We start from the raw sequence: 15,176 nt of genomic DNA, 5'->3' as shown, positions 1-15,176 counted from the left end.
TAATCAATGTAAGAGCAGTTGAAATCAAAGCCATGATTGACACTCAGTACTTGCAGATGATAACATGAGCAGAGTTGCAGTAGCAACCAAACAAGTCTCTTACAGTACAGTGAAAACAAAATAATTCAGACAATTATATCCTATCTGGTGCCACCTTGATACTTGAAACTTGTCAAGAACAACTCATCAAGCAAAACCTGTCCTATTAATTTCCAGAACATGTATCAATGTGCAGGCAGTCTCCAATGAGCACCAGCTGATTTGTTTCTGAACATACAAGAATGATTTGTATCTTAATGCTCCACATGATATCTTAAACCCATGGTCAAACCACAGTTCATAGCCTGAATTGCAGCTTAAACATCACAAACATGAGAACTACAAAAGCCCATCACAATATATGTGATAAGCATCATGGGCCACTGAATCTTCATAAGAAAATTATAGTGCTTCAGTCCAAGATACCCATTGGAGCAACCAAACTCATCAAAGGCAATGTTAATTCTTCTGAAATCCAATGCTCTTAGGTACAGAACATTAAACTAATGCAATTGATTCTATCACATTACAGTGTACAATAATACAAATCTGTTGTTATGAGAACCATTGATTGTCACATTGGGAAATTAAACTGAGGTTAGTGGGGCAGAAAAATATGGTGGCTGATTTGTCTGCAAACATCAGAACACATGGAATTCCTACTCTGCTTGTTCATGTTATGTCATTGCTGCAAATCCTGTAGGTAATCACTCATTGAGGATGGTTTTTCCATTGCATATGCTCTTTGATCTTGATGTCTTCAGAAAAAAACATTAATACAAATTGATGTTGGTCCTCTCAAAAAAAGATAAATATTTCTTTTTTTCTTTGACAAAAAAAGAAAAATAAGCTTTTACATTGGTAATTTATGCACTTAGTTCTTCCCATTATAATCACTTTCATCATCGATGCATATTTTAACACTACTCATTGTCTTTACTTTAATACTTTTATTAAAGGTATTTGGAATAGAGATACAGTAAGTATATTTAGCATAAAAAGATTAAGAGTATTTAAATCTTTATCTATAATTATTGGTTTCATTATCTTAATCATCAAAAGCTATGAGGTTGCAGATGAGCTTTAAATGAGTTCATCTCAAGGAAGGGATGTCGTCAACGCTACGTTCTACTCACCATTTCTTCCCTTCTCCGTTCTTTAAGAAAACCAATAAAACATAAAACATAAAACAAAAACGTACATAAATACATGAAAAGAAAGCCGGACAAAGGAAACAAAGCTCAACAAACTTTAATTGGCGGAAGTACTGCGCGCGTGCGAGTGCGGGCGAGGCGGTGGCGGCTGCGGCTGCGGCTGCGGCTGCGGCGGTGGTCCCAGTCGTCGTTCTCGAGGAACCTCTCCACCGCCGCCGCGCTGGGACCCGCCACGTCCCTCCGCCACGGCGCCGTCGTGGCGGCGGTGGGCCCCTCCCCAGCGAGCCGCGCCGCCACGGTGTTCGTCGCGTTCACCAGCCGCAGCGGCCACCCCAGCGCCGCCAGCCGCTCGATCTTCCTCACCTGCTCCTCCGCCAGCCGACGCGTGTTCGACTTGATGGCCGCCACCGCTGCTTCGTACGCAGCCGCCGTCCGCCCGCCCCGACCCGTGAAGTACCCCCGAAACTCCGGCACCCCGATCGCCTTCCCTAGCCCCGGGTGCCGCTCCGCCTTCCCCTCCGCGGCGAAGTACCGCTTCAGTTCCTCTACCATCCCCTCCCCCACCATCTCGTCCACCCGCCGGTCGAGGTGCTCCGCGAGCACCGCCGCCTCCACGTGCACCCACAGCAGGCAGCACCGGTATCGCAGCCCCTCCACCTCTGTCACCCTCCGCCACCGCGCCCCGGCCGGGCCGAACGGGTCGCGACGGGGGTCGTACCGGTCCGAGAGCAGAGCGTGAATGAAGGAGTTGGACCCGCCGGCCAAGACGGGGACCCGGCCGCGGGCGGAGATGTCGCCAATGGCGCGTTCCGCCAAGGCCCGGAACCCCACCGGCGGGAGCTCCCCAGCCGCGGGGTCGAGCTCCCCGAGCAAATGGTGCGGCACGCCGCGCCTCTCCACGACGGGGATCTTGTTGGTGGTGATGTCGAGGCCTCGGTACACCTGAATCTTATCGGAGTTGACGACCTCTCCGGAGAACATGACGGACAAATCCACGGACAGCTTCGACTTCCCGGTGCCGGTGGCACCCATGATCACCACCACTCTCTGCTCCTCCTCCTTCCCTTGTCCATGGCTGCTATTACCACTGTATCCATTGCCACAATACCAGTCATGAAGGTGGTGGCTTCGTTGTGGTCGCAGCTCCACAGTAGTCGTCACGGCACGCTGCTGCTTCACGATAACCGGCGGCCTCTGCAGGTGAGGAAGAATTATAGCTCTGCTGCCACCTCCGTTGAGTAGAATTCTCATACAGGCAAGTCTCACCTTCAAAGCTATCACTAATAGCTCTGCTGCCACCTCCGTTGAGTAGAATTCTCATACAGGCAAGTATCACCTTCAAAGCTATCACTAATAGCTCTGCTATTAAAGAAGGCTTCTCTCTCTATCTCTCGATCTCTCTCTCGCTCTCTCTCATTCAAATGCTAGCAAAACCAGGACAAAAGGAGAGATGATGATTCATTCATTCATTCAATCTGTTCTTGTTTTCTCTTCTCATGAGCCCTTTATACTGAGAAGCCACTGTCCTTGGTGTAGCAACACCAATCTTCTTCATTATTTTAATCAGGTAGTATTATTACTATATGCACCTAACAAACCATACTACATGCCCTCAGTTCTCAAAGATGGAAGATGAGAATGCCCAGGAAGACTTGGCAGGTGAAATTGACTGCACCTGTAGGGACAAGAAATGGGAGTGGAAGGTCATAGAGAACCTGAATCAGAACATGCATGCATGGTGCTTGGGGATCAATACCACACACAGGCTTGTCTACCTTTTTTCTCAATCTAATTGTCTCGTTTTATTATATTAAATTATGTACAAGATGCTCATATAGACCTGTCAATCATGCAATAATATATCAACCATCAATATATCTAAACAGAGATTGACTTATCAGAGACAAGCTTTACACCATTGCATCATCTATACATTAATTCTCTGATAATATTAAATGCATGATGCTAATTTTTGCAACTAGTCATGTGAAATGATGTTTTCATGACTAGTAATTATGAAAGGTAAAAGTCACTCCATTGTGCAAATGGATTCTGTGACTCCACTTCTTGATATGATACAAGCCCTTATTCCTTTAGATGGTGAACAAGATGCTTGAGACATATGCCCAGAGGGAATCCACATTGATTTGAGGAAGATGGAAGAAGATTGCATGTTGACCATAACCCCTTCTTTTGTCAAAGGACAAGAACTTAAAGTGGACAAGTAATGGTTGGCCTCCAAACAAGTTGTGTTGCTTTGTTGGAGTCACTACTACCCTTCATTGTAGATTCTATGCAAACAAGATAAAAAAAGTTCCAATCCAATAGGAAATTGCACAAATTTTGCACCTAGCACTATGAACAAAATAAGGATCATTTGAAGAGTTTGTGCTTTGTTAGTAATATGGTTTTGAGCAAGAAATGTAGAGCAAAATCTGATTGAGCAATCCATAAAACATAGAAGAAATGCTAAAGAAATTAGTGAAATGTACCATTGTTAATAATCAAATGTGCTTCTTTTATTCTTTAAATTAGAATTGCAACACTTTCTAGAAAATCCAATTATTTCATCAAATGATTTGTGTTAATTATCTGCTTTCTAATTAGAACTACAACACACTAACTTTTGCAAGTTTTATTGTCATTTGTCGCAAGATTTCCGGACTCAAGTCATCACAAATATTTAATATAAGATTTAATTATGAAATTTACATCAGTAATAATAAAATTCTAATCCAAAATGGCTTTGACATTTATTTGATGAAGGGATGTTTGTAGAAAGATTTATCAAGTACAATAGCATGCTTATGTGTAACATACACTTTGTCATGTGTCTTTCTTTGTTTGCACTTCATGCCAATTGTAAGCACAGTATGTTTAATACATTCCTGAGTGGTGACTGCTTAAGCCAAAATAATACTTGAAAACTTTTGCCATCCATCCTAGATTATTGGAGCTGATAGTGCCACATACTTTATTTAATGTGTGAATTGATGATAACTTATTTAAGATTATGAGCTAAGCTTGAATTGTATTGTGGACTATGGATAACATACAAATATTGTTGGTTGTCATTCTTATCTATTTACACAATGCATTCATATGTACTTCAATGTCAAGGGAAAGGAATCTTAGTCTAATTAAAATCAATCCATATGGAAGCATGTTGATTAATTAGGATCCTATCAATCAAATCCAAGCAACTTGCAACACTAGACCAAGGTCATCTGATATAGACTTCAACCTAAGTCATTATGATATCATTGGATTTGATATATACCTCAAGTTAAGTTATGTGATATAGACTTCATCTTTATAACAATGTCCTTTTTATTTTATTGGACATGCCGATGTTAGTAGTGCTCATAGCGGGTCAAGAGACATGCTTTTACAATCTTCTTCTTTATGCTGTTTCTCACATCCCATGATTCTTCTCGTTATGAAACATATACTCTAAAGATGATTGAATTTTAGTTTTCTAATATTTTGTTAGTCTACTAGCTTGAAAATTTATAACTTGAGTAATTCTGTACTGAAGTATTGTGTTGAACTTACAATTGAATTAAAAAAAAGGTTTATTCTTTGATGATTTGTTATAAGCCTTAGTAGTGATACTTGATCGTGAGTATTTTTCTTCAAACAAGACATATGTGCAATGTGCATATAGGTTAGAATAATACACAAAAGGAAGTGCAATTGTAATTGTTACTGTACCTATGCATGTTTGAGAAATGTATTACTAGAGTTTATAAATCACAACAAAAGTTCATACTTAGTCAAACAATCTAGTGAAAAAATTTCATTGCAGCAAACAAAACTACAAATATAGACATAATAAAGATCATAAAATCTTAGCGATGTTATCATTGTCGTTATGGATGCAGGGTATTACTATGCTTAATAAACCGCTGCAACTTAAAATTCCTAGTTAAAGAAAGCTATGATCATTGGAAACTATTGTTGTGTTACAAAAATTCTAGCCCAAGAATTACTGATTATTAACAGTAAAATCCTAGCCCAAGATATAAAATACTTCGATTAGAAATTACAATACTAGATGTCTATTTATGCAGTTGTCAGAATGATAGAAATGAGTTGAGTTAATTCTATTTGTGAATCATGGAAACTCAATATATTTCTATCCCTGTAAATTGTTTACTGTAGTGGGATAAGACTGCAATCTGAAAGGTCTATGAACACCTAATATTTGGCAACCCACAGCTAGCTTAGCCAATGTTAGGTTAATTATAAGAGTATGGACAAAATATATTTGCATATATATATGTATAATGCCAAGGACAGTAATTATCCAAAGAATGTCTTCTTCCTTAGCCACACAACTCACTCAAATCTAATAATGTTATTTTCACTAGGTGTCACAGTAAGCTCGTCATCCAGATTGTTGGCTTGTTCCTGAGTTGAAGGTTGGCAATTAAAATAGCTGCTAAGAGTGAATACAATACCTACAGATGTAGTGGTTAGGCTGGGGTTTATTATTCTTGCATGCACGTCCATGGCTGTGAGATGTTGGTCCTCACTTCATGGAAAATCATCACAGATGAATCCAATGTTCTTTGTGATGGGGTTAGGTTGGATTACTGCACTCCTGACAGTGATAGCATCAGCAACTTGAACTTGTTTTTGCTTGGATACCCTACCAAGACTTGGCTGCTTGCTTGCACTCAGCATGAGAGAGATGCATTAGTTTTGTTTCTTCAAGTCTGAGAAGATGCCCATGCAGCACAAGGAAAGGGCAGGAGACTTGAAAGTGATGAAAGAGGAAGGCTGCATGAACTCTTGGATCTGCACTCGTGTATGTGCATTAGTTTCTTCTGTCCAATAATTAAGATTGCATGCATCCACCAAATAAAACATGAATTCTCCTTGTTTCAGCTAAGCACTGTGTCTATGACACTAAACATATCTAAGATTCTGTAACACCAGCTGGCTGAGTGTATCCACCATGTCTTGCTAGGCTTACACTCCACAAGAAGAGTCTCTTTAAGATAATCTTAGGATTATGATGCAATGGGATTGAATGATTATGGTATGATAGAAGAAAAAGATACCGTACTTTGTATATTACATCCACCGCATTCATTGATGCAATTATACTTCGATAGAAGAAAATGATTGATAAGAATAATTAAGCCAATTTTTTGGGCTGGAGGAATGCAAAAGGTACTTTCAAATGCAAGGAAAAATAAAGCAGCAGTAGAGATATGATAGCTCGACTATAGAAAAACTAGATAAATTGGTATGTGAAAGTACATATAGAGCCAACCATAAGTAAAGTAAGTGAACTGTCATGGGCTTGTATTTGTCTTATGCCCATGTAAAGGCCTCACCTTCGGCAAGTTGGTGGATTCATAACTACAAATCAAATTATGAAAAGATTCAGCCATTTTGTGGGGAAAATAAATCGACCCTGATGAAATATAGATGCATGAAATTGAAAGCCAAATAGGAGATTCACTTGATAGAGTATGTTTGATCATCTCAGTTGCCATGTTACCATTAAATCAAATTGGAAAGGTCCATATCAAGTATATCTTCCCTAATCCCTCAACCATTACAGCTTAGTAAACTGTGGAGAACTGCAGTTTACTGGGAATGTCTCTTCCTAATTGCAGTGGCGCTGAACACTGGAGAAAACAAGCTCCCGTAGTAAAACCTTTTATTATCCATATTACCATATGGTTAAGATAGATGCATTGCATGCATCTATTTTAGCTGCAGCTTTTATCTATCTTAACATTCTATCTTAAATGGGTTTATCTATCTTAATATTCTATATACATTCTCTTTTCAGTGATAGCAACTTTCTATGTACATTGTTGCTTAATTATCTAATATTCAGATCCATAAAACATCATGAAGTTGGTTTGATAATTATCTAACAGCAGTTTTCACCTAGCAAAGTATATGATTCAAATAAATTGGGCTTTCCTTCACAACTGGCCTCAGCTCCTTGTTTGACCAATAGGCAGATTCTTCCCCAATACACACCTTTCAAAACCTCACAGTCTTGTCAAGTGGAGAGAACCTGGTTCTCCAAGCAGGGGACCTCTGCTACAATTCAAGGCATGCATGTGCAAGCCACAAGTGCCACCTCTCAAGCTCCTGCAATCCCCAGCAGTCAGCAGTAGAGAAGTTTGGACACATCTGCAGGTACATGACTGAAGTCTGAAGGTCTTGTTCAATTAATGCCTTCTCTTATTTTAACTTCAATCTTTGGAATCTTCACAACTTGAAACTGGAGTGTGTGATGGCAGCTATATATATTGTTTGAAGAACAAAAGAAGACAAGCAGGGTTTTGTTTTGCATTTCTTCTGTTGACAATGGAGGAGGAACCAGGTGACTACATGCCCAAGAATGCTGTCATGAACTTAAGCTGTGTTTGACTTGCTCCATGCATGTGCTGTTTCTTCATTATTACAAAGCTCAGGAATTCATTGCCCTTGTTTCCTGCATGCTTTTCTTAATGAACTCAACTATGAAACATACATTGACTGGTTCTTCTTTGGAATGGTTCAAGTGCTCTGACTCCACTGCTGAATCTGGTCCCACTAAAATCCCAACCTCAGTATAATGCAGATGAGGTCTAGGAATATTAACTTTTATTTTTAGGAACATCCTCAAAACAGTCAAGTCATGGGTTTCATATATTTTATTATTGTTGATCATATTCAAGTTGAACTGATTTGTCAGAGTTGAACTTTGTCCTTTGGCTATTTGGACTCACAAGCATTCTAATATATTTAAATCCACATTTTGAAGTGCTCCATCAATGGCAACTGGGTTTCTTGGTGTATGATCTCCCCTAATCTTATGTCTTCTCTGTAGTCTACTAATTGATCTTTAAGACTCACAAATGGCATGCCTCTTAACTTGCACCAAAAGATCATCCTCAGGATGTTGCTTCTGGTAACAAGTATATAGATAATACTGTCAACCACAAAGATCCAATCAAGACCTCCACTTGGTTAGAGCCTGCCCAGGAGGGGAGCTTTCTTGCAGCCGCTGGGCGCACTTTATGAGTCCTCTCACAATCTTTTTGCATTCTTTCTCGTATAACTCATCACTGGCATCTGTAACCAAAAGTTAGCCACCTGCAGAAAGAAGCCTGCAACACACTGCCAAACTTGTACCAGTGCAGTGCCAAAAGAGCCTACATATGCCCTCTGCCCCACTCCAGCTTTCAACAGTAGTGGACTACCCTATGCATCACATAGCATACAAAGGAGTACCGGAGGCAGTGAGCGCAGTGAGCGCAGTGAGTGGTAACTTGTCACCTTCATCTCACTTCCTTCTTATTGGAGTCATCTAAGTTTCACACACATGAGAGACAAGAACACATGTTTCTGCTTCATTTAATTGTTGGCTGTGCAGGGTCTTAATTGCTGAAGAGCTTCATAGAAATGAGGGAGGGTGGTTCGGCTTCGAACTTGGCGGTCGTTGAGCGGAAGGAGACGCGGAGGAAACCTGGCGGATGCATCGGCGTCTTCTTCCAGCTGTTTGACTGGAAGAAGAAGAAGCAGTTCCCCAAGAAACTGTTCCCTCCTGGTACTTGCATTTGCCACCCTTCCATTGTAGCTGTTCGTCTCTTCACCTGTTGCTTATTGTTCCATTGCAGTCACTGCTGCAAAGCGGGTGTTGAGGAGGATTGGTGGGCATGAGAAGCTGACTGTGGCCAAGCACTTGCTGGTACTTCTCCATCACATTGTTGTGCCCTGTTGTCACTGTTGTGAGTTTGCTTGAAATCTTTTGCTTGCATCAAGGTTCCACAAGAGAATAGTGGAGGCATTGCGGCGGTGAAGAGAGCGGAGACTGGCAGATCATGTTCTTCTCAAGATAGTCTAGCTACAGGAATGTGTACTCCCGGGTTGGTGGCCAGGTTGATGGGTCTCGAGTCCATGCCCGTTGCTCACCATGACAACACAAGACAAGCTTTGACTTCGGATTTCGACGACGTCCAGTGTCTGAAAGTTGGTTCAAGGCCTCAGAAGTTGCCGAAGACGGGGAGATTCTTGAAGAACCGGCGGCCTACCGGAAACGCCAGCCGGATCGGTTCAGACGCTTTGCAGCTCAACATGAGCTTGGAGCAGCAGCGCAAGCTCGCTCTGCTGTTGAAGAGCCAAAGGACGCCCTCGAAGAGGAAGAAAGCCCGGCTAGTGGAGGTTGCTACCAAGATCTTGGAACCGGGTTTGCAGTCCAGGAACCGGTTGAAATTTGGCGTCACCGGTGTGAGCATTTCGTCGAACATTGCAGAAGGTTCTGACGCTCCCTTCCTGTCAAAGAAACCTGATGAACCCTTGTGCTATGATTTCCTCCTCGGCTCCTGCACGAGCTGTGGCAACTTGGTGGAAGTGGTCGACTTGAGGTCAACTGACAATGCTGCACAAGGGCTTGATCATGGACATGGTGCTTTGGACTCCGACTATGGATCAGCATCATCATTACCATCATCATCTTGTGATACAGCTGTGCTGGGAAGTGAGAAAAGAGTAAGAACACTTCCAATTCGAGGGGAAGATATTAAGAGGAGTTCTTCACTGATTACTGCAAAAGGTCAGAGCAGAGCAGCACCGTTGGCTCTTGAAGCTAAGACTAATAGTGTTCACAGCAGGGATAGGAAATGCAGTGTAAGAAATGAACAGGATATGTGCAGGATGCATGAGAGTATTGCTCCCAAGCAGAACAATTGGAGGCTGAATCAGTCAACATTGTCAAATGAAAATTTGGTCTCAGGGTCTAGGCAGCATAGTCGGCAGTGCAACACAAGAGGCTCGAATGCGGTGATTGGGACGAAAAAGTTTGCTGCTGCCAATAAAAGCTTCGAGAGTCGGACGCTTGCCAATTGCAGAGCTAGAGCATCAAAGAAAAATGTAATGAAGCTGGGAAAATGTGATCTTGATCAGGATAACATGGTTCCTAAAGGAAGACCTATGAGTAATGGAGCCTTCATGAAGCAAAGAAATCTTAAAAAAGAGTTGGTGAAGTCCAAAATTTCAGGATCGATTGGTAACCACCTTAGAAATCGGACTAGCATTAGAAGTGATTCACAAGAAGATGCGAAAGCTGGTGGTGGCAGTAGAAAAAAGAACAGTACAAGTCCTTCGATGCTTAATTCACGAACACGGCAAGTATCAGGGTCTACATCCCATCAAAATAAGGTTGAGAGGAGCAAGGCCTTCAATGAGCTCACTGGTTGTACTTCTCCAAAGGAACTTGTATTAAGTCAAGAGAGTGAAAATTTGTCTTCACAAAATGAAATAGAAGAAGATGCATTGTTTGCTTATCTTGAAGATAAAATAACAGATCTGTCCTGTTTGGATGAGAACAACTTGCAGGCAGATCATTATTTTCCAGGAATATCTTCTCTTTCAATTCTAGAAAGGATGATATCTACACTACTGAATAGAGGGTCCCCATCTCTGAAGAATACTGATAGAGCGAAAAATAACTTACATTTATCTTGCATCGATTCTTCTGACGATGCCATCTTTGATGGACAAAGAGCAAAAACAACTGAAAAAGTTCAGGCAAGTTACAATTATTTGGATATTCAAGTTAATTTTCAGACTGGCATTAAGCTTTCAAATTTTCTGTTTTGTGCATTTGCATTACTTCATAATCACAAATGGTTCATAGACAAAAATTCAAACTAATTGCATTAAACAGTTGCAATTTGCTAGATCTTTGCTGAAAAATATGTACTACATGTCAACCAGAATCTGCAAGAATAAATTTATGCATTATATTTATTATTATATCTTCAATGATTTCATATTTCTCTGAATATGTAGCATATTGTGAATAATGTCTTATCAAATTTTGAGTTAACTTTACTTAATTATCTTTGTTTAAAAATTTTGTAGTCAGAGATTTTAGAAACACTGTGTTTAGAATAACAATAAACTTCACAAACTCTCTTTCTCTCTCTCAAAAGACATGTTTTTGTATTTGAGTGGACTGCAGCATCATAGATCCAGTAAATATAGAGAGATGCAACTTGCAAGAAGCCCTTAATTTTGAAACAACTAGTACACTATGTGCAGGAACTATATCACTCTTAGGAGGATTTTTCCTGATTCAGATAATTTTTTTTGATTTGTTCTGTCAAAAAATAAAGATCAGATTTCTATTCTAAGAAAAGGACCAACTATAACTTCTAAGTTCTGTACTGATGCATTTATGGGGCTTCAGGTTAGCTTTGAAGTTTTCAAGGACATGTCTCCAACAAAGGGAACAATATAATACAGAATAGACAAAAAAGAATATAAATAAATATGAACTAAGTAGTCAACATGGTTGAACTTCGCACATGCAGCTGTATGAAAGGAAATGTAGACTTTGTATACTGCTGAATTGAGAAAATTAGGAGCTCTAAGTGTCATATACTTGAATTTATGAAAGCATAGACAAGGTATATATACGCTATATATTATATAATGCACTTAATTTATCTAATGTAAAAATAAACTGAAACACAAGGTGTGCATTTCTCTGTTAAAGACTTTTGTCGGTGCAGTTTCAATTTGGAATCAAGAATTTCAAACTAAACTTCATACTTTGTTGACAGAAAAGGCCTTATTTTTCACATCATTATAAATGTTTCACATTGTTGTGTTTATCTTATGGTAGCAAAGTACTATCTGGATGTAGTGTCACAAAATTGTTCCTGAGATGCATCATTTTGGTTGTCTTTTCTTCAGGTAGGTGTAAAATCCAGAACAAGTGCTGTATGTTCAACTAGCTGTGACGATCATCCCAACCTTATGACAGCACTTGAAGTTTCTCTCCCCACTGACGGTTGCTTCTGCTGGGATCTCAGTTGTACATCAGGTGAAAATCTCTCTTACATCTGCTTTGGCTTCGATTTGTGTTAATGTATATTCTTTCCTAATTAACAATCTAACTCTGATGTATGGGTGTTAGTTTCCGACTGATTCGTATAATTTCAACGAAGCATGTGCATTATGATGCCAATTGATTGTTCATATTTGTTTTAGACTTGAACATACTTGTAGGAAATTCATCTTGTCTGCCCTCAGATTGTCATCGATCAAATGTCCTGATAGATTATTCTGCGTTCCATTTTCTCTAGGATGCAAACCTAACCATGAATCCTCAGAGAGATTCTGCAACAAAACACAAGAAAGAGAGCAAGAAAACAATGACTCTTCACTAACACTGCTTCTCTTGGAGGGGAATCCACTAAGACTACTACTCTTGGACTGCATGATGGAGTGTCTGGATTCATTATACAGCTGCTTCTACTATACTGGTTGCAATTCCTGGTTTACGTCTCAAATGTTTCTAAGCAAGAACAGGTTGGCAAAGTCGATCGAAGAGGAGATCACAAGGTGGCATCATATGGCCGGCAAGAGCCTGACTGAGCTTATCGAGCAGGACGTGCAACATCCGAGCTCAGATTGGCCATCATCCAAGCTTGGAGGATCAGCCGAGGTAAGTGAAGAAATCGAAGAAGACTTACTAGAGTTAATGATAAATGAATTGGTCATAGATTTTTGCCAATACTGAATACAGTCAGAATCCGATCACGTTCCAAATCATCATGTATTATCGGATGATGATGCATGCCGATGCGGCCAACATGCTGTATGTACGATATCACGGAAAAAATAATCTCATTTACCTAGAAAAAAGATGATCAGATGTTTGCTATGTCAATTCTAATAAAAGTTGAAGCAGGTCTTCTTTCTGGTGCTAAGAGTTACTCCTAGACAAGCTCGAACATATGATTTAGAACTGAAAGCTTGCATGTGTATTAGAATACTCCATTGTTTAATGGGTACATGGATTTCATTGAGGAAGCCATTTCTTCTGATAGGGAAGAAGAAAAACTAGCTTCTCATGGTTCAAGTTCATGTATATGAACAAAATATAAGTTAGTTTATAGTTCATGATCTGCACACATTATATAGTTCAGCTTCATCAGATGCTTCCCAAACCATGAATGCACATAGTAAAGGTTACAGTTGTAACTCTCACCCAAAATAAAGCATCAGTTATCACACTCTCCCTTCCCAATAAGTTGAGTTAAACTGTGATATTAGCACGAGAAATCTCTCTCTCTCTCTCTCTCTCTCTCTCTCTCTCTCTCTCTTGCTGTCTTGTGTGTGTTGGACATGGAAGGCACACGTCTTCCACACCATTGAATCCCTTAACCAGACCTCAGCTCGATTCCATTGCTTCCTCTAAATACCTTCTTCTTCCATGGTTGTAAGTAATCGAACTGGTTACAGATTAGGATAGACGGAAGAGATGATGGAAGGCTCAAAGATTGCGAGCAGCAACCGGAGGTGCTCCCGGGAGTGCACTGTCGGCATGGCATCTCTTCTTTGGTGTCTCTCCCTCTCCACCGTCATCATCGGGTCGCTCGTAAGCCTCCATTTTGCGAGATCCCGACCGGGTATCATTCGGCCTCCCTACTCCTTTTCTTCAGGCATCTGCACCAGCGACGAGGAGCTGACGCGGCGCACATCGGAGGTAACAAGTATAAAGTCAACCAGAGAAGACAAAAGATTCTGATGGTTGCCAAGAATTGAGAACTTGGTCAACGCTTCTATTATTGTAATAACCACATTACTCTCTTCCTTTTCTCTTTTAATAGGGACCTAAATTGACTTTTGTTTAATTTTCAAGATCAATCACCGCCTCCAGCCTCTGCTTCGTCGGCTCGTTCGACGACCCCAGCAAGGCCGGCCGCGGCCGCTACAGCCCGCGGATGCACCCCATCGTCACCCTCGCGGACCGCCGCTACTTCCCGGTGTTCCGGGAGCACTGCCGCCCTCCCTGCTACGTCGACGAGCACTACCTGCCCACGCTGGTGACTAAGCTCTTCCCGGGACTCAACTCCAACATGAGCCTCACATGGGTCGACTGGTCTCGGGGTGGCGCACACCCTGCGACCTACCGGCGCAGGGATGTCTCCGTGGGGCTGATGGAGAGGACAAGGAATGGCTACAGTAACAACACTACTGCAGATAGCTGGCGCTGCGAAGCATCTCAGGGACTTAAAAGTTGGTGAGGGTTTACTGGTTTCTTAGTTTGATGGGCTAATCAACTTGATTTAAATCCACTATTGCTGCAGATGCTTGATGTAGAAGCTGAAGCCGAAAGAACTCAGCTTCCAAGGCGCATTCGAGAGAGGTGATCGGAGGTTTCCAATTGGGGGTGGAGGGCTTCGGCGCCGAAGCCAAATAACATGAACGAGGAGTTCCAAGGAAATGAATGGAGCTACCTCCGGATCTGGTATCAGATTGGACCATAAATCAAACTTAGAAACTGATCATAGCCCATCCACGTACACAAGAACGCAGGCGATACAGGAAGATAGTTGATGTGGCAGCCTCGAAGGATCATATATTGGTGGAGCGAATGTGTGATCGGATCCGAGCTTGGTGGAGGGAGAATGAATAGTCAAATTATAGTTTGACTTTAATTTAATTTAATTATATTTTATTTAAAATGTGAGGGAGGACCAAAATAAAAGGAAGGCAGCACTCTCAGTAAATAGAATATTTAATAGGGTTTTAAAAGATTATTATGGTAAAATTAGGACATTTTCTTACATATTTGTCTCTCAAATCTTACAAAATTAGCATATTAATACCTTAGATTTAGTATGATTGTTCCAAATATTAATTAAATATGATGCTGTATACCAAATATATATAGTGTAATTAAAATAAGTTAGATAAACATATCAAATCATCTCTAATTATTTTTTAAAAATATATTACTATATATATATATATATATATATATATATATATATGATGCTCAAGTAAACTTAAGGTTGAAACATATCACTTGTACAATAATGTATTAACTAATCAGATGTAATCATCTCAAGTCAATTTTGCTAATACATATGAAGCTATATGTATTGACTAAATCTTATGCATTGGATTTATCCTTTTGTTTATGTATTTATTTATTTAAAAATGCAC

At 40.5% G+C, this 15,176-nt stretch overlaps 3 protein-coding genes across 3 annotated transcripts; 2 read left to right on the top strand and 1 right to left on the bottom strand.

Moving 5' to 3' along the window:
- Positions 1-1,151: 1,151 nt before the first annotated feature.
- LOC135598393 (adenylate isopentenyltransferase-like) lies at positions 1,152-2,655 on the bottom strand. Its single transcript, XM_065092111.1, has one exon. The coding sequence runs from the start codon at positions 2,442-2,444 to the stop codon at positions 1,281-1,283; it is 1,164 nt and encodes a 387-aa protein (XP_064948183.1). The 5' UTR covers positions 2,445-2,655; the 3' UTR covers positions 1,152-1,280.
- A 284-nt stretch (positions 2,656-2,939) lies between these two features.
- On the top strand, positions 2,940-12,866 carry LOC103989547 (uncharacterized). The gene is made up of 8 exons (XM_018824642.2): positions 2,940-7,364; positions 7,469-7,551; positions 8,313-8,477; positions 8,587-8,760; positions 8,831-8,901; positions 8,976-10,739; positions 11,913-12,042; positions 12,305-12,866. The coding sequence occupies exons 4-8, from the start codon at positions 8,616-8,618 to the stop codon at positions 12,739-12,741; spliced, it is 2,547 nt and encodes an 848-aa protein (XP_018680187.2). The 5' UTR covers positions 2,940-7,364; positions 7,469-7,551; positions 8,313-8,477; positions 8,587-8,615; the 3' UTR covers positions 12,742-12,866.
- A 619-nt stretch (positions 12,867-13,485) lies between these two features.
- On the top strand, positions 13,486-14,251 carry LOC135597905 (uncharacterized). The gene is made up of 2 exons (XM_065091408.1): positions 13,486-13,724; positions 13,867-14,251. The coding sequence occupies exons 1-2, from the start codon at positions 13,486-13,488 to the stop codon at positions 14,249-14,251; spliced, it is 624 nt and encodes a 207-aa protein (XP_064947480.1).
- Positions 14,252-15,176: the final 925 nt, after the last annotated feature.

This window comes from Musa acuminata, chromosome BXJ2-1 (assembly GCF_036884655.1).
Source record: "Musa acuminata AAA Group cultivar baxijiao chromosome BXJ2-1, Cavendish_Baxijiao_AAA, whole genome shotgun sequence".
Taxonomy (NCBI): Eukaryota; Viridiplantae; Streptophyta; class Magnoliopsida; order Zingiberales; family Musaceae; genus Musa; species Musa acuminata.
Note: the sequence above shows the minus strand (reverse complement) of the source record. Positions and strands in the feature narration are given on the sequence as shown.